The 19,028-nt window shown below is 43.4% G+C and overlaps 1 protein-coding gene across 6 annotated transcripts in view; it reads right to left on the bottom strand.

Moving 5' to 3' along the window:
* Nucleotides 1–19,028, bottom strand: part of ADCY1 (adenylate cyclase 1) — a 224,158-nt gene that overhangs the window by 103,115 nt on the left and 102,015 nt on the right. For 5 of the 6 annotated variants that reach the window (XR_012157423.1, XM_073332758.1, XM_073332760.1 and 2 more), the window contains exon 4: nt 2,088–2,199. The exons of the other annotated variant lie outside the window; for it this stretch is intronic. Coding sequence is in view for 4 of the 5 variants with exons in the window: in XM_073332758.1 (XP_073188859.1) it covers nt 2,088–2,199 (112 nt within the window). In the remaining variant the exon portion in view is untranslated. The remainder of the gene's footprint in view (nt 1–2,087; nt 2,200–19,028) is intronic. 6 annotated transcript variants of the gene reach the window in all.

The raw sequence follows: 19,028 nt of genomic DNA on the forward strand, positions 1-19,028 counted from the left end.
ATATTTGGTTTTTTTTTTATTTTAAAATGTTTGTTCTTATTAGTTCTTTAAAGAAAATGCAGAAGTCATCTTGAGCTGAATGTCTGGTCGAGAGCTAGGACCTGATCCAAAGACTCCCATTGACTACAATGAACTTTGCCCCATAGCGATTAGTGATTTTTTTTTTAATTGTGAAAAACATTCAAGCGTAAAGGGCATCAGGAATGGCCCAAATGCTTATTTATTGTCACACAAGGTTGACATTCATGGAGCTGTGCTGGCATTTAGAAATTATGCAAAGCTTCCCACCTAAATCCATTGTCATTTGGCATCCATCCCGTAGGCCATCAGTCTAATCAGCTCTGCCCGTGCTAGTGTTTGGTGCATATGGCATCCCTAAATGCAGCTCTGAGGTTGAATAATTTTTAAAGATAATTATAAAAGCTTCTGTGGCTACATGAGGCAAGTTTTTAGGCTACACTGATCTAAAAGGAAAAGTGAATTTCTCCCTCACTTTTGTTATGCTATAGGCAGCCCCTGCAGAAACAGTTAAAACACGTGCGGAAGGGCTTAGTGGATGCTAGAAGCCCTGCCCCCCGATCATACAGGCTAAGGAAGGAAGAACATCTCCCGAGGTGGGGCCATATCCCTGGGAACAAACATGGCATCAGCAGAAACTGTAGCTGCTCCACTTGCAGGGCGAGGAATTGAGAAGCCCAGAAATGGCCACTGTACAGAGGGACGGAAGGCACTTCAGCTGGAATTGCTGCAGCAATGGGGCAGGGAGGCTGCAGACCAGCCAGAGCACCTCTTTGGGCCTGACCACCATTGTGTGTGGGGACTTTAAGGGATGGGAGAGAAGGTTCAGTCATGGTCTTCCTTTACAGTTTCTGGTCTCCTGTGACACAGTTTGGCCCTGATCACCTGTGACGACCCTCATGTAGAGGCCCCATTCTCTTAGACAACTGAGAGAAAAGGAGGGCCCAAAGGTCACCACACCCTCCCCACCCTCTGGTATCGCATACAGCAAGAGACTTCCTCCCACCCAGGAGACACTTCCAGCTATCTTATCAGCAAGCAGTTTGGCAAAGGAATGCGGGGATGGAAACGGCTCCTCTGTCTCAAAGCTTGACATCAGAGTAATATACAGGGACAGAGGATTTGTACTGAGGAAATTAAGAGAGGCTAATCCCTGGGATGAGCAGAACTACACACGCTGGGTTGCTGTGTGGAGTCAGGAGAGGAGATGGTAGGATGGTGAGAGAGCACAGTGCATGGGAGGATGTTTTTGGATGGTGAGCACCCTATGGAAAGGAATGGAGAGTCTTGATTAAAGGATCACTATATATTGAAAAGGACGTTTGTGGAGGAAACATTTTGTACATAATATAGAACATAATTTGGAACAGGACATGGGTGTCAGACACAAACACCACGTGAACTCATTTGGTCATCTTCCAACTTCCCCACCAACTGTCTCAAGTGCTATATCTTTGTACCATTAGAATATCAGATCTTATGGACAAAGAATGTGCCTGTCTTTTTATTCCATAAGGCATCTATTACTCTGTGGGTGCTGTGACTAGATAATAAATACTTGTAATCAGAATACATCTATTACATCCATAATAGCCTCTCTGATGAGCCATCACAGTTTCTGTGACATGGGCAACTGTCAGTGAGGAACTGAACTGAGGCTCTGAGCTCTTGTCACCAATACATAATAGATTTATACTATAGATTCAATATTCACATCTTCCACTATACTATTTCTTTTCTATGAATAGTAAAAAAGTACAGTTTTAATAGTTACCTCCATTAATTGTAACTAGGCCCCATCAAGAGCATTGGGAAAAAGTATTTTAAAAATAGCAACTGCAGTTTCTTTTCTTACCATTTAAATGGATTGCTTTATCTCAAAAATATGAATCAATGAAAAGAAACCTTAGCAACTCATGATTTATGGGCCTCACAGTGGAAATGGGGCTAGCAATCAATCTATTTCATGTCTCTAACATATGTAATCCACCCAAGACATCATTATTCAAAAAGCAATTCAAATTAAATAGGAAAAAAAAAAAGAAAAAAAAAGAGAATGACATGCTTACTGTAGCTAATTCATCAAACTTGCCAAAGAGTTCATTCAGAAGCTTCACCAGCTCTTGAGCAGTGCACTGTGATGCCAAACTAGTGAACCCCACAATGTCTGCAAACAAAATGCTGTAAAGAGAAGGAAGGAAACATGGAAACGTTAGTGCAGAACACACCTTCTTAATCTAATTATCTTTTTCTATGCACTGAGTGCAACCCAGAACACAAACCCAGGCAAACCAGGATGGCCACCATTAAAGTGCTATGCAGAGCACAAATATCAAAGATCCAGGATCATTTTGCATTTAAAGCACAGAACTATGAGTCAGGGGAACTGGCGTTCTGTTGCTGGCTCTGCCACAGGCTTCCTGGGACCTCAAGCAAGTTTTCTCTTAGGTACTTATATCGTTGTCCTTCCCCCCCATCACTGTAGGGGGTCTGAGTGCCTCAACACCCCTTTGTGGTAGGACAGTACTATTATCTTCATTTTACAGATGGGAACTGAGCCACAGAGAGGCTGAAGTGTCTTGCACAACATTAGAAAGGAAATCTCTGGCAGAACAGGGAATTTAACCTGGGGCTCCTAAGTCCTAGGTTAGCACCCTACCACTTAACCATCCTTCTTCACTTAACTTCTAAGTTGTGTACACTTTCTGTGTTTCAGTTCACCTACATGAGAAATGGGGATAATTTACAGAAAGTACTGTGAGGCTCAACTGATTAATGCTTGCAAAACACTTTGAGGAATTAAGGCTGTGGACCAGGACTTGAGAGATCTCGGTTCAATTCCTTCTTTGCCACAGACTGTAAAACCCCAGGCAAATCACTTAGGGAGTTAAGCACCCAAATCCCACTATCAGTGAGACTTGTATGCCCAGCTGCCCTCTCTGCCTTAATTACACTTCCCTACCTCATAGGGATGTTGAGAGGATAAATCTAAACATAGTTGGGAGTTACTCAGATACTGCGTTGAAAGGGGCCATATAAGTACCTAAGTAGATCCTTGAATGGAGCGGCTACAGAAGTATTAATTATTTAGATTTACTCACCTGCTGGCCCAGGCCCTGTGGCAGCTGTAGAAATGCTATGGATCTACTCACAGGCAATACCCAGCCCAAATAACATCAAATAATAATTTATTTAAGTTTATAAAAATGCCACCTAACTATATGCTCTAGATGTGCTTGCATGACTTAAAATACATCTTGAGGACAGCAATTTAAGATAACCCAGCACAAATCTCTCTCCTCTGAAACAATTCTCTACTCTTACAATTGCAACTCCTTCCCTCCCAATTAATGTAACAGATGCTAGAAACACAAACCTAACCAGTCCCCCATTCTTGCTTCCAGACAAGGTCACCAAATCGGATCCCTCACCCAAAAACCCAAAAAAGGGAAAATATAACCTTCTCAATTCCCAACCCAGCCCCTTATCAAAGGCACATAAACCACTCCGCTGCCACAAATCCTCCCAATACCTAATTTGATTCCATGCAATTGATAAAAATCATTTCTGACCCAAAAATCCTTTTCACCTCCCTAACCTAGGAAACCTAGCTCAACACAACACTGAGGGTATGTCTACACTACGAAATGAGGTCGAATTTATAGAAGTAGGTTTTTTAGAAATCGGTTTTATATATTCGAGTGTGTGTGTCCCCACAGAAAATGCTCTAAGTGCATTAAGTGCATTAACTCGGCAGAGCGCTTCCACAGTACCGAGGCTATAGTCGACTTCCGGAGCGTTGCACTGTGGGTAGCTATCCCACAGTTCCCGCAGTCTCCGCTGCCCATTGGAATTCTGGGTTGAGATCCCAATGCCTGATGGGGCTAAAACATTGTCGCGGGTGGTTCTGGGTACATATCGTCAGGCCCCCGTTCCCTCCCTCCCTCCGTGAAAGCAGCAGCAGACAATCATTTCGCGCCTTTTTTCTTGAGTTACCTGTGCAGACGTCATACCACGGCAAGCATGGAGCCCGCTCAGGTAACTGTCACCGTATGTCTTCTGGGTGCTGGCAGACATGGTACTGCATTGCTACACAGCAGCAGCAACCCATTGCCTTGTGGCAGCAGACAGTACAATAGGACTGGTAGCTGTCATTGTCATGTCCGAGGTGCTCTTAGCCTCATCAGCCAGGAGCGCCTGGGCAGACATGGGTGCAAGGACTACATTAGAAGTGACTTGACCAGGTCATTCTCTTTAGTCCTGCAGTCAGTCCTATTGAACCATCTTATGGTGAGCAGGCAGGTGATACGGATTGCTAGCAGTCCTATTGTACCATCTTCTGCCGAGCAGCCATGAGATGTGGATGGCTTGCAGTCCTTCTGCACCGTCTGCTGCTAGCCAAAGATGTAAAAGATAGATGGAGTGGATCAAAACAAGAAATAGAACAGATTTGTTTTGTACTCATTTGCTTCCCCCTCCCACCTCCCGCCCAGGGGACTCATTCCTCTAGGTAACACTGCAGTCACTCACAGAGAAGGTGCAGCGACGTAAATCTAGCCATGTATCAATCAGAGGCCAGACCAACCTGCTTGTTCCAATAAGGACAATTACTTAGGTGCACCATTTCTTATTGGAACCCTCCGTGAAGTCCTGCCTGAAATACTCCTTGATGTAAAGCCACCCCCTTTGTTGATTTTAATTCCCTGTAAGCCAACCCTGTAAGCCATGTCGTCAGTTGCCCCTCCCTCCGTCAGAGCAACGGCAGACAATCGTTCCGCACCTTTTTTCTGTGCGGACGCCATACCAAGGCAAGCATGGAGGCCGCTCAGCTCACTTTGGCAATTAGGAGCACATTAAACACCACATGCATTATCTAGCAGTATATGCAGCACCAGAACCTGGCAGAGCGATACTGGGCGAGGAGGCGACATCAGCACGGTCACGTGAGTGATCAGGACATGGACACAGATTTCTCTGAAAGCATGGGCCCTGCCAATGAATGCATCATGGTGCTAATGGGGCAGGTTCATGCGGTGGAATGCCGATTCTGGGGTCGGGAAACAAGCACAGACTGGTGGGACCGCATAGTGTTGCAGGTCTGGGACGATTCCCAGTGACTGCGAAACTTTTGAATGCGTAAGGGCACTTTCATGGAACTTTGTGACTTGCTTTCCCCTGCCCTGAAGCATATGAATACCAAGATGAGAGCAGCCCTCACAGTTGAGAAGCGAGTGGCGATAGCCCTGTGGAAGCTTGCAACGCCAGACAGCTAGCGGTCAGTTGGGAATCAATTTGGAGTGGGCAAATCTACTGTGGGGGCTGCTGTGATGCAAGTAGCCCACACAATCAAAGATCTGCTGATATCAAGGGTAGTGACCCTGGGAAATGTGCAGGTCATAGTGGATGGCTTTGCTGCAATGGGATTCCCTAACTGTGGTGGGGCTATAGACGGAACCCATATTCCTATCTTGGGACCGGAGCACCAAGCCGGCGAGTACATAAACCGCAAGGGGTACTTTTCGATAGTGCTGCAAGCTCTGGTGGATCACAAGGGACGTTTCACCAACATCAACGTGGGATGGCCGGGAAAGGTACATGACGCTCGCATCTTCAGGAACTCTGGTCTGTTTCAAAAGCTGCAGGAAGGGACTTTATTCCCAGACCAGAAAATAACTGTTGGGGATGTTGAAATGCCTATATGTATCCTTGGGGACCCAGCCTACCCCTTAATGCCATGGCTCATGAAGCCGTACACAGGCAGCCTGGACAGTAGTCAGGAGCTGTTCAACTACAGGCTGAGCAAGTGCAGAATGGTGGTAGAATGTGCATTTGGACGTTTAGAGGCGCGCTGGCGCAGTTTACTGACTCGCTTAGACCTCAGCGAAACCAATATTCCCACTGTTATTACTGCTTGCTGCGCGCTCCACAATATCTGTGAGAGTAAGGGGGGAGACGCTTATGGCGGGGTGGGAGGTTGAGGCAAATCGCCTGGCTGCTGGTTACGCGCAGCCAGACACCAGGGCGGTTAGAAGAGCACAGGAGGGCGCGGTACGCATCAGAGAAGCTTTGAAAACCAGTTCCATGACTGGCCAGGCTACGGTGTGAAAGTTCTGTTTGTTTCTCCTTGATGAAACCCCCCACCCCTTGGTTCACTCTACTTCCCTGTAAGCTAACCACCCTCTCCTCCTCCCTTCGATCACCGCTTGCAGAGGCAATAAAGTCATTGTTGCTTCACATTCATGCATTCTTTATTCATTCATCACACAAATAGGGGGATGACTACCAAGGTAGCCCAGGAGGGGTGGTGGAGGAGGGAAGGAAAATGCCACACAGCACTTTAAAAGTTTACAACTTTAAAACTTATTGAATGCCAGCCTTCTGTTTTTTGGGCAATCCTCTGTGGTGGAGTGGCTGGTTGCCCAGAGGCCTGCCCACCGCGTTCTTGGGCGTCTGGGTGTGGAGGCTATGGAACTTGGGGAGGAGGGCGGTTGGTTACACAGGGGCGGTAGTGGCAGTCTGTGCTCCAGCTGCCTTTGCTGCAGCTCAACCATACACTGGAGCATACTGATTTGATCCTCCAGCAGCCTCAGCATTGAATCCTGCCTCCTCTCATCACGCTGCCAGCACATTTGAGCTTCAGCCCTGTCTTCAGCCCGCCACTTACTCTCTTCAGCCAGCCACCTCCTCTCCTCCCGGTCATTTTGTGCTTTCCTGCACTCTGACATTATTTGCCTCCACGCATTCGTCTGTGCTCTGTCAGTGTGGGAGGACAGCATGAGCTCAGAGAACATTTCTTGGCAGGTGCGTTTTTTTTTCTTTCTAATCTTCACTAGCCTCTGGGAAGGAGAAGATCCTGTGATCATTGAAACACATGCAGCTGGTGGAGAAAAAAAAAGGGACAGCGGTATTTAAAAAGACACATTTTATAGAACCATGGGTACTCTGTTTCAGGGTAAACCTTGCTGTTAACATTACATACATAGCACATGTGCTTTCGTTACAAGGTCGCATTTTGCCTCCCCCCACTGTGTGGCTACCCCCTCAACCCTCCCCTCTCCCCGGGGCTAACAGCAGGGAACATTTCTGTTCAGCCATAGACGAACAGCCCAACAGGAACGGGCACCTCTGAGTGTCCCCTGAAGAAAAGCACCCTATTTCAACCAGGTGACTGTCAAGGTTCCTCCTCCACTCTGAACTCTAGGGTACAGATGTGGGGACCTGCATGAAAAACCTCCTAAGCTTATCTTTACCAGCTTAGGTCAAAACTTCCCCAAGGTACAAAATATTACACCCGTTGTCCTTGGACTGGCCGCTACCACCACCAAACTAATACTGGTTACTGGGGAAGAGCTGTTTGGACGCGTCCTTCCCCCCAAAATACTTCCCAAAACCTTGCACCCCACTTCCTGGACAAGGTTTGGTAAAAAGCCTCACCAATTTGCCTAGGTGACTACAGACCCAGACCCTTGGATCTTAAGAACAATGAACAATCCTCCCAACACTTGCACCCCCCCTTTCCTGGGAAATGTTGGAATAAAAGCCTCACCAATTTGCATAGGTGACCACAGACCCAAACCCTTGGATCTGAGAACAATGAAAAAGCATTCAGTTTTTTACAAGAAGACTTTTAATAAAAAATAGAAGTAAATAGAAATAAAGAAATCCCCCCTGTAAAATCAGGATGGTAGATATCTTACAGGGTAATTAGATTCAAAAACATAGAGAACCCCTCTAGGCAAAACCTTAAGTTACAGAAAAGATACACAGACAGAAATAGTTTTTCTATTCAGCACAATTCTTTTCTCAGCCATTTAAAGAAATCATAATCTAACACATACCTAGCTAGATTACTTACTAAAAGTTCTAAAACTCCATTCCTGTTCTGTCCCTGGCAAGAGCAGCATACAGACAGACACAGACCCTTTGTTTCTCTCCCTCCTCCCAGCTCCTCATTGGTCATTTTGGTCAGGTGCCAGCGAGGTTATCTTTAGCTTCTTAACCCTTTACAGGTGAGAGGAGCTTTCCCCTGGCCAAGAGGGATTTCAAAGGGGTTTACCCTTCCCTTTATATTTATGACAGTGACCATGAATGATATCTCACTCTTTTGAGGATAACACAGAGAGATAAAGAACGGATGTTGTTTGAACGCCAGCAAACATACACTGCAATGCTTTGTTGTTCAATGATTCCCGAGTATGTGCTACTGGCCTGGAGTGGTAAAGTGTCCTACCATGGAGGACGCAATAAGGCTGCCCTCCCCAGAAACCTTTTGCAAAGGCTTTGGGAGTACATCCAGGAGAGCCGTGAATGCCAGGGCAAATTAATCCTTTCACATGCTTGCTTTTAAACCATGTATAGTATTTTAAAAGGTACACTCACCGGAGGTCCCTTCTCCGCCTGCTGGGTCCAGGAAGCAGCCTTGGGTGGGTTCGGGGGGTACTGGCTCCAGGTCCAGAGTGAGAAACAGTTCCTGGCTGTCGGGAAAACTGGTTTCTCCGCTTGCTTGCTGTGAGCTATCTACAACCTCATCATCATCTTCTTCGTCCCCAAAACCTGCTTCTGTGTTGCCTCCATCTCCATTGAAGGAGTCAAACAACACGGCTGGGGTAGTGGTGGCTGAATCCCATAAAATGGAATGCAGCTCATCATAGAAGCGGCATGTTTGGGGCCCTGACCCGAAGCGGCCGTTCGCCTCTCTGGTTTTCTGGTAGGGTTGCCTCAGCTCCTTAAGTTTCACACGGCACTGCTTCGGGTCCGTTATGGCCTCTGTCCTTCATGCCCTGGGAGATTTTGACAAAGGTTTTGGCATTTCGAAAACTGGAACGGAGTTCTGATAGCACGGATTCCTCTCCCCATACAGCGATCAGATCCCGTACCTCCCGTTCAGTCTATGCTGGAGCTCTTTTGCAATTCTGGGACTCCATCATGGTCACCTCTGCCGATGAGCTCTGCATTGTCACCTGCAGCTTGCCATGCTGGCCAAACAGGAAATGAGATTCAAAAGTTCGCGGTTCTTTTCCTGTCTACCTGGCCAGTGCATCTGAGTTGAGAGTGCTGTCCAGAGCGGTCACAATGGAGCACTCTGGGATAGCTCCCGGAGGCCAATACCGTCAAATTGTGTCCACAGTACCCCGAATTCGACCCAGCAAGGCCGATTTAAGCGCTGATCCACTTGTCAGGGGTGGAGTAAGGAAATCGATTTTAAGAGCCCTTTAAGTTGAAAAAAAGGGCTTCATCGTGTGGACAGGTGCAGGTTTACATCGATTTAACGCTCCTAAATTCGACCTAAAGTCCTAGTGTAGACCAGGGCTGAGCCTTCTAAATTTCAACAGTTCCAAACCTTAATACAGGTTTACAAGCATGTGTGTGCTGTCATGCACATCCTTAGAGCAACTCCTCTTTACTTCCTAGAACATGTTTTCTTAGAGCATTGTTTAAGCATACTACACTATGGAATTTGATAATTTACATCATAGTAAAGACTTTTTAAATATAAAATATGTACACTTAGATTAATCTCTAGTGCCTTCTGTCTACAGTATTATAACCATGAGATGCCATGGAGATGGCACAGTGAAAGACTTAAATAGAATAGAAATAAATATGGTAGTGCCAGTAAGTGCTCTTCAGATTTACCCACAAAGCTCTGCCAATGTACTTCATTTTGGACCTACAACATCCTTGCTTGACAGACCTGGATCTGTCTTTCATGAAATCAGTCAGCCAATGCCAAATCATCATACTAAATTCCCTGAAGTTTTTGAAATACACTCAGGATGTGCATTAAAGATTTCAAGAAATTGACTGAAACACACACTGGAATTCAGCTACCCAAGGGTAAAAAGCAGGGACTGTTACAATCCACTGTACCACCTAGTTATCAGACTTCAATTATATTCAATGAGACATCACTGGTATTTTCTTTCATGAATTATTTTACTATTCTATTAGAAATTCTATTTGGTTTCTCTGTCACGCCAGAAGTTCCCAGGATCTACATAAGCATGTGATGAGTTTTTCTGTTTATGCCTGATGTATTGCTCTCTGTGTTTTCCTATTCTGATGCAGCCAAATTTTCAGCAGTGGTCATTGATTTTGGCTGCTCAACATGAGACAGCCAAATGTCTCATGAGATGCCTCACGCTGGGCACCCAAAACTAGTGGCTACTATTTTAGAAAATGTTCGCTTTAGAAATTTATGGTTGGTTGTTTTTCAAATCTGGAAACTTCTTTAAATCTTTCAAAACATAAGACAGTAAAACACAAATATTTGCTCATCAAGAAATTTTCAAATCAGCACTCGGGGCAAACACATACGCAATACAGAATGCCTAATGTTTTAATGGAAAGAATGTAAATGCTCAAATACTTAAAAGTTAAATATAGTAGGTGACCTACAGTTACTGTTAAGAACAGGTATGTTGTAGGCAATCACATCTAGAACTCTTAATTATTTAACCATGGCCTACAGTAAAGGTGCTCATTTATTTGCGGTGTGTTTAAGAGAGGGTTATTTTACAGAATCGACACGAGTTATACAACAAATACATTCAGTTAAAAGGAACATTTATTTGGCATATATGTTGATCCTCATATTTCACCATTTGGTCCATAGGGTTTTCAGTTATTACCAACAGGCCAAATTGGGGATGTATAAAGTGACCCATAACACATACTTGCAAACACTTTCATTTCATACATCACTAGTTTATGCATAACTAACTATGTAAAATATATAAATAGTCGTATGTTAAGAGAGTTCTGAAGTGTATGTTGTAGGTCACAGTTACATTTGTTTGTGAAATCTGAAAGCTGAAGTTCTATATATCAATACTGTTAATTGAATGTAGACATTTTTTAAAGTTAACAAAATCTTTTATATGTTATCTTACCTTATGGTCATTTCGATTTAAGGTTTAGGGGGTTTGGTTGTTTTTAATAACTGCAAGTTCTTGAACATTTTAATTGTAATGTTCCGATTATACACAATTGAGTATTAATCACAAGTCTTTATTACAAATTTATAATGTTCAAAAATGGCTGTTCTGAGTAAAAAGGCAGTGAAAATGTCAAGTCAAAATTGGATCCAAAACTAACTCTGCCCTCTTGTGCATATGCCCAACAATACAGTCTAATTATATGATTTCAAATAACTGCAGGATACCTGCCTCATTCCATGTATAGCTTGGACAACACACAGTGAATAAGACAGAGGTCCTGTGGATCTGTGCCTTATGTTGGATTACATTATATTTTTCCATTACCACAGCGAAAACCTATAGCAAGCTATAGATTTATTCTGTAAATCATATTATTCATTCTATAAATCATATTATTTATTATTTAGGCATGGATTTATTCTGAATAAGTGATAGCAAAACTGAGTCCTCAGCACAGAGGATAGACAGGATGCAGTGAATGAAGTAGGGGTCTTCCAAATCCCAGGCCTCTGCTGTATTGCAGCCTCGCTCATTCCATGGTTTGTTGTTGTGCAAAGAGTAGGGTGCATTTAGGCCCAATATTCAACTTAGGCAAAAAAAAAAAAAAAGTATTTAACACACACAAAAGCGGAATGAAGACTCATTTTCCAGTTCAAAAATATTTAATACCATAAAGTTAGTAATGATCAGCAAGATGTTTCACTGGTTCCATGTACTCCTCATCCGTCAGTATTGATCCATTATCTTTAGTATTATATTTAGGTTGTAAGCTCCTGGGGGCACAGATCATGTTTTTGTTACATGTTTGTAAATGACTTGGTGCAGTGGGGTCCTGGTCCATGACGTGGGGTCCTGGTCCTTGACTGGGGCTCATATGCACTACAGTAATACAACTAATAAATAATAAAACAATTCCATTTTGTGTGATAAACACACTGCTTTTCATGATGTCCTTCCCAATTTGTTGGAATGGAAAGATCATCGAAAGGAGGAGGAAAAATGCATCCCTACTGTAAGAACATGAGAGGATTATATGCTTTGTGTAGCTACAGGATTTATACAGTTGTTAAACAGAGTAATTACAAGAAAATAATACACTAGAGCACGGGTGGGCAAACTTTTTGGCCCGAGGGCCACATCGGGGTGCGAAACGGTATGCAGGGCCGGGTAGGGAAGGCTGTGCCTCCACAAACAGCCTGGTCCCCACCCCCTGACTGCCCCCCTCAGAACCCCCAACCCATCCAACCTCCCTGCTCCTTGTCCCTGACCGGCCCCTCCCAGGACCCCCCGCCCCTAACCGCCCCCCGGGACCCCATCCCCTATCCAACCCACCCTGCTCCCTGTCCCCTGATTGGCCCGACCCCTATCCACACTCCCGCCCCGACAGGCCCCCTGACCCATCCAACCCCCCACCCCACTCCTTGTCCCCTGACCGCCCCCTCCCAGGACCCCCATCCCTAGCTCCCCCCCTAGGACCCCACCCCCTATCTAACCCCCCCACTCCCTGTTCCCCCCTCCTGGGACCCCCCCTGCTCCCTGTCTCCTGATTGCCCCCCCCAAACCTCCATCCCCCGGGACCTTCTGTTCCTTATTCAACCCCCCCACCCCCCGCCCCCTTACCATGCCGCTCAGAGTGGCAGGACAGGCTTATTGGAAAGCCTGGGAGGTGGGCGGGCGCAAGCCACGCTGCCCGTGAGGCTGCAGAGGAACAGCAGGGGAGGGGCTGGGGGCTAGCTTCCCCGGCGGGGAGCTCAGGGGTTGGGCAGGACGGTCCCATGGGCCGGATGTGGCCGGCGGGCCATAGTTTGCCCACCTCTGCACGAGAGCTGCTATGTTGTGACATTCTAATTATCTGCAGTGCAACTAATATGTGAATTGTCCAAGTCCCTACCTGGTCCTCAACAGGGCACAGCGACCCTGAATTAGCATCCAAATGAACTCCCTGCCCGAGGTTTGGCTTTGTTGTTCACTCAAAAAGAACGCCTAAGCCATCCCTCGAGGATCTTTTCTGCCTTAGCTCCCTCCTGCTGCCCTTATAGCCTGGATAGCATTAATGAGCTGCACCTGCCACAATGAGTCAGCAGACCTTCAGCAGCTTTCTGCTGGGTTCCAACACCTGCTAAAAGCGTGCCTCAAAATCCTGCTGCATAGCATAGCAGATCTAGGCTGCTTCCCTACAGCGAATGCCATTAGAAGGGTTCACCACCGTATCCCACTCTTTACATAACATCCTCGGTTTTGGAAGGAAAATACTGCAAATACCATAGCAAATTTAAATACTACAGATGACGAATGTTCACTTTTTCACCGTGTTCATGCAATACCTTATTCATATGAAAAGTCCTGTTGACTTCACTGGAACTATTCAGTAAGTGCTCAGCAATGGGAGTAAGGATTGCTAACTGAGCCTTTAGGTCGCCTTCAGTCAACATACAATAAGAAGGATTTTCTAGTATAACATACTGTCACAGGAAGGAATCTATAACAGTTTGATAAATAAAACTGTTTCTGCGGGTACATCTACATTTGAGCTGGGAGGTGTGATCCATAACTTGCATAGATGACCCTGTGCTCGTTCTAAAAATAGAAGCGTAACCAGGATAGCGCAGGTAACAGGTTGCTCTAGCCACCAAAGTACGTACCCAGGGGCTCTGGGTGGCTACATACTCCAGGAGCTAGCCTGAGCTGCCACCCGTGCTGCCCAGGTTATGCTGCTATTTTTAGCATGTTAGCTCAAGCACAGCTGGCGTGAGTATGTCTGTGTGAGCTGGGAATCACTCCTCCCAGCTCCAGTATAGACACAATCTACAGTAGGCTGTGTGAACTATGAACTTGGGGTTGTCGGAGAAAATGTATTCTTTGTTTTTAGAAATTTCCTTAAAATCAATTCACAACGAACCATCTGCCTCAGAAGCATCACAGAGCACAAGCTTTGAAACCTCGCTACAGGGTAAATTAAGGGAATTTTTAAAGTCATCTTGACATTTCATAAACATCTGATTTTTAATGAGACAGGTATTTCTGGTCTGATCTTCCTTGGGAATGAAGATGCCACTATTAATCTAGGAAATTTACTGTTTGTTAAGAATAGTAGCCTCTATTTAGGCCTTGAATGTCCAACATGGTGGCAAGCATTTACAGGAATAATCCTAGAGATTTTCAGTGGGACTACTTTCACAAGTAAATGTCAAAAGAACTGAACCCATAGGGCCTGACCCAAAGCCTGCTGAAGACAGTGAATGGGCTTTGGATCAGGTGCTCAGTTTGTAAGAGATCAATATTTTCAATTTCATTGTCTATTGTTGCCTGCATTTAGTTTATTACTTGTCCCTTATTAACATTAGGCTAAACTAAACTACCATAGTAGAAACTAGAAAATTCAGAGTATTCTGAATGCTCATTATCCATTTATAGCTTGAGGAATCTGATTCACAGAGCAGAGTGAGTACTTGTCTGTTACATTCTAAACTGGCCACTTTTCTGTAAGTTGCATATATTAAAATATCTTTATTAGCACCTGATTATGAGTGGGAAAAGCTAATTGCAAGTAGAGGAACAGGCAGGCCCCATATACACTGTGCAGATGAGCAGATTATGTTATTTTTATTAGTCTTAAAAGCAGTACCTAGCCACTCCAATCATGATTGGAGTCCCATTGTGTTAGGCACTGTACATATGTATAGTAAGAGATGGTTTCTGCCCTGAAGAGTGCATGATCTAAATAGATAAAGCAGACAAAAAGTGGTAGAAAGCATTATTATCCCCATTTCACAGAAAACTAAGGCAAAGACCAATCTTCTGCCCTGATCCAGCCTCTTTGTGCTACTCTAAACCTGCTTTTCAAAACCATCCCTCCTCCAATGCCTTTTCCACATCTTTCTTGATGCCGTGATCATGTCAGACACACAAATGTAACCACACCTTTCTTTTCTGCTTTCATCCATTTATTCTACGAAGAACTTTTTTCAGGTAACGCAGGGCATTTGCAACTGTTCCTATTGTTATATCGAACAGCCCCATTAAAAACAAAACACAAGCAAGCAAACAGTTCTGTTGCTTTCTTGATAACTGACACAATTGTTGTCTCTCGGAAGTCGAGGTCCATCCATTAGATAACTACTAATTATTACACACAACATATAGGAAGAGGAAACAGAGCTACCTAGAAGAGTACAGATTTCATTTGCACAATATTGACTCCCATCAGATTATGAAAAGTACATTTGACTTCTTCCCTGGAAAGCTTCCAAAGATCAATGTTTTCTGTTTTTAATCACGATTTTTTATGTATCTCGGTCCACATCCTAGACATAATGAAAGTTTGCCTTGGTAAGATTTCTTCCCTCCCGCCACCCGCACATATAAATAAATACACACACAGAAGCCTACCATAACATAATATTTTCTTGTGCAATTATTTGGCTTCTAAGTCTGTGGTCAATCTTAGGCTCATTGATCCTTCTCTTTTGATAGGAAACAAGAGCTCAAACCCAGAGTTTTCATGCTGTTTATGGCTTTACAGTAACTTCTCATGATATAGGTAAAAAATGTAAAGCAGTTCTTAACATACTGGTTTTTTTAATTGTAAATAATATAAAAAGATACTATGCTATAAACAGCCATGTACTTCAGTTATAAGAAAGCAAGCAAGAATAGTGTATCACTGCTGTGGCTGTGATTATGATGGGAAAAAACAATGGCTATAAGTAACTAGCTGAGAAGCCATTTAACCATTTAAATTCAGAACGATACAGCTAGAGTGATATAGACAGAAAATAAGCTGTCTTCAAAGAAAAAAAAATCTGTAAAAATATGAATATGATAGGAGAAGAAATGCAGCACTGATAAGGACTAAAGAACACTTTAAATCATAATCAATACTAACATTCTAAGGTAATTTATTTAGCACCAACAGTTAGCACAGCACTGCATGAACAAGAGCCTGATTCTGCTCTTTCTTATACTGGAGTATCTCCATTTATGTGACTGAAGTTAAAAGCAGGGTGATCGGCATATCAACCTCACAATCTCCATCTCATTACTGGTGGCACTTCACATATAGTAGTCATAACAACAGCTCCTTCCCAAGGAGTTTACCTTGATTTTTCCCCACTAGGTAAGAGCTTGTGACTTTGTCTTCCTGTCTAGTCTAACCTTCTCTGTGGAGTTTTCCTATGAGAGAAGGGGAGTCAAGATTCCTGGGTATTATAACTAGCCCTACACTTGGCTAGGTGAAGGCACTTAATCTTTCTGCCTCAGGCTATTCATCAGTAAAACGGTTAAAACAAGACTTTATTTATCCTTGTTACTCACAGAAGTGTTAAGAGCCTTAATTATTTTATGTTCGTGGCTGAGCGTTTGTGACATCCTTGAATGCAATGTGCTGGATACTATAAGTGTAAATTACTATTTAGTTGATATGATTATTAATGACAGATTTATTGCATTGTAAGACCAAGTGAAAATTCCTTTGAATAAACTTTTAAAATTTCTTTTCTAAAATTTATTAATTTTATTTTCATTTTGGAATCATCACTTGTAAAATAATTCACTACAAAATTACTGAAATTGCAAAAATGCTTGTAAGTTTCTGGGAGGGCAGGATTTACTGATATCCCTACAGTCGCAATTTAAGAATGTAATGGTGTCAGACTTAAGGAAGAAGGTAGCTTGTTCTTTGACAGGGCGAAAGGTTTAAAAGTGATCCATTGAGGTTTATGGAGCAGCATCAAGTTAAAAGCAAATGTAGTTTAAAGTTTTAATCTAGCCCCCACTACACACACGAGGTTTCCATTGATGTTAAGGGGAGTTTAATGCTTTGAACTGCTGAGCGAGAATAAACCCCTACAGTATTAAGAAGGAAGCTTGAAGTGACTTACAGCTGGAGAGATTCATCTGTGAACAGATGAGAATACAGGGAGACAAAACTCACTGAGAAACATGCTGGAAAAACATTTTGGAATAAGCTAAGAGGCACATGGTTAACATTTCCAGCTTGCTCCACGACGGTGGCCAAATCCAGACCAGAGTGGATCAAGGACACCCAAGAACTCAAGATATGTGACATGTACTGTCCTCACTTCACTTTCTCAATAACCTTCCCTGAAAACATTAGGGTAAAGAGTGGTAGCCTGCACCACATTTTAATAACTCACTGTTCAGTGAATAGGATGCATCCCTCGCTAGTGAATGCGAAGGATAGTCTGATAGAGGCTCACATTTCTTAAGCACTGGAGGTCCCAAATTCAATCCCCGGTGATGAACAGTTATGACAATCATACACTTTCACTAAGGAAAACATTAACAGGTCTCAATAATTAGCCCCAAGCTTTCTCGTTCATCTTCACATGCCAAGAAGTATAGGTCCACCTCCCAGCTAACTGGCTATAATTACCTCAACATTGAAGATATCACTGAACAAAATTGTACAAAATCCACCCAAGATGGTACTGCATTGAAAACATCCTGGTGACACTGATTCCAAGTGTCACCCACTCAGCTCGGGTAGATTGTTGCAGCAAAGTAGACTGAAAGCTTGTAGATAGAGAAACTCAGCTCTTCAAAAAAGATAAAAAGGGTGCACTACAGAGCCCAACATGACTGGTTCTGCTGGACAAGGACTTGCTGATGGTATGTCTGAGGAAGAGAATGTCTCCTGAGACTCTGCCACAGTGACAGCATAGGAATGTCATACAATCTATCTGGCTTAGAAGGTGTTTTCTTCAATCAGTTCTCCAAGCTCCCATCATTATTACTTCATCATTTGTCGGCCATCTGTAAACTATTATGAGTTGAAAGATGATGGGGAGGGTGGCATGTTAGTGCTAGCCATGACAAATAAAGGGAGGGGGCAAGATTTTTAAAAAATAGGGATCTAAAGTTAGGTTCCTAAATCCATTCTTGTACCTAAAGAAATGACTTGATTTTCAAAAGTAGGTAGTTCTTATTTAAGGGAGGAATTTTCAAAATGTGTATGAAGTGATTTAAGATCCCAAGTCCCATTTACTTTGAATGGGACTTGTGCTCCTAAATTGCTTAGGACCTTTGAAAATCTCTTCCTAAGTGCCTAGCTACAGGCACCTATTTTTTGAAACTCTCAGCTTGGGTTTTGCGAAATCCAAGATCAATATAAATGCAGGATTACCAACCCTAAGCATTCAAAAATCATGAGCCAGGACCCAAAAAATAATGAGACTGGCTTAAATCTTACCTGCCTTTTGATTTCTGAGCCTGTAGGAAGCACTTGGGTCATATTTTCAAGCTTTTCTCTGAAACTTTGAGAAACTCATTTAAAAATAAAAAGGAAAAGCTGAGGTTCTCATGTAATTACAGGATTCCAGGAACTGAGGCTTTAAGAAAACCAAAATCTACCATGAGACCTGCACTAAAATTATGACAGTTGGTAATACTATAAATGTTAACTTCCTGACCTGAGTAAAAAGGTTTTTTAATTTGGACTTTCCCGCAGAAGTGGTTGGAAGCCAAATATTTTTCTGAGGTAAACCCAAACCCTGCAGCATTGTGCTTGTGCAGAGGAAACAAAGTGAAACAGACTAGTAACAGAGTACAAATTTCAGTGAAAGTAATTTCTCTGTTTTCATTATTCAGGACCAGGTCATTCGAGAGGAGAAGGGAGGGAGTGGGATTGAGAAGAATAGCAAGACTGAGATAACAACAATTGATTTCAGAGGGCGTGCTCATGGAACAGCATGCTACTTAACATGAGAGGGGTGCCTCAGTCAATCATCTGTGAGGCTGAATGCTCAAGTGATGGGGACTGATATACATTTTCCTAGGATGACAAGTGGATGCACGGCATCGACATTTACTTCCTTCCCATTGTCCGGATAAATGAGCTATTGCACAAACAAACAACCAATGCTTCCTGTTTGTAGGGAAATATAGTCTGTTACTATCACACAAAATAAATATTTGTATCCACCACAAATATAATGGACTGTATCGGATGACTACTAGGTCATACAAATTTTGGTTCCTCCTAGCATAACTACTCTAAATTATTTATCAACTCAAAATTGTTATCTACAGTCTCTATAGGCATGTTACCAC

This window comes from Lepidochelys kempii, chromosome 2, assembly GCF_965140265.1.
Source record: "Lepidochelys kempii isolate rLepKem1 chromosome 2, rLepKem1.hap2, whole genome shotgun sequence".
Classification (NCBI taxonomy): Eukaryota; Metazoa; Chordata; order Testudines; family Cheloniidae; genus Lepidochelys; species Lepidochelys kempii.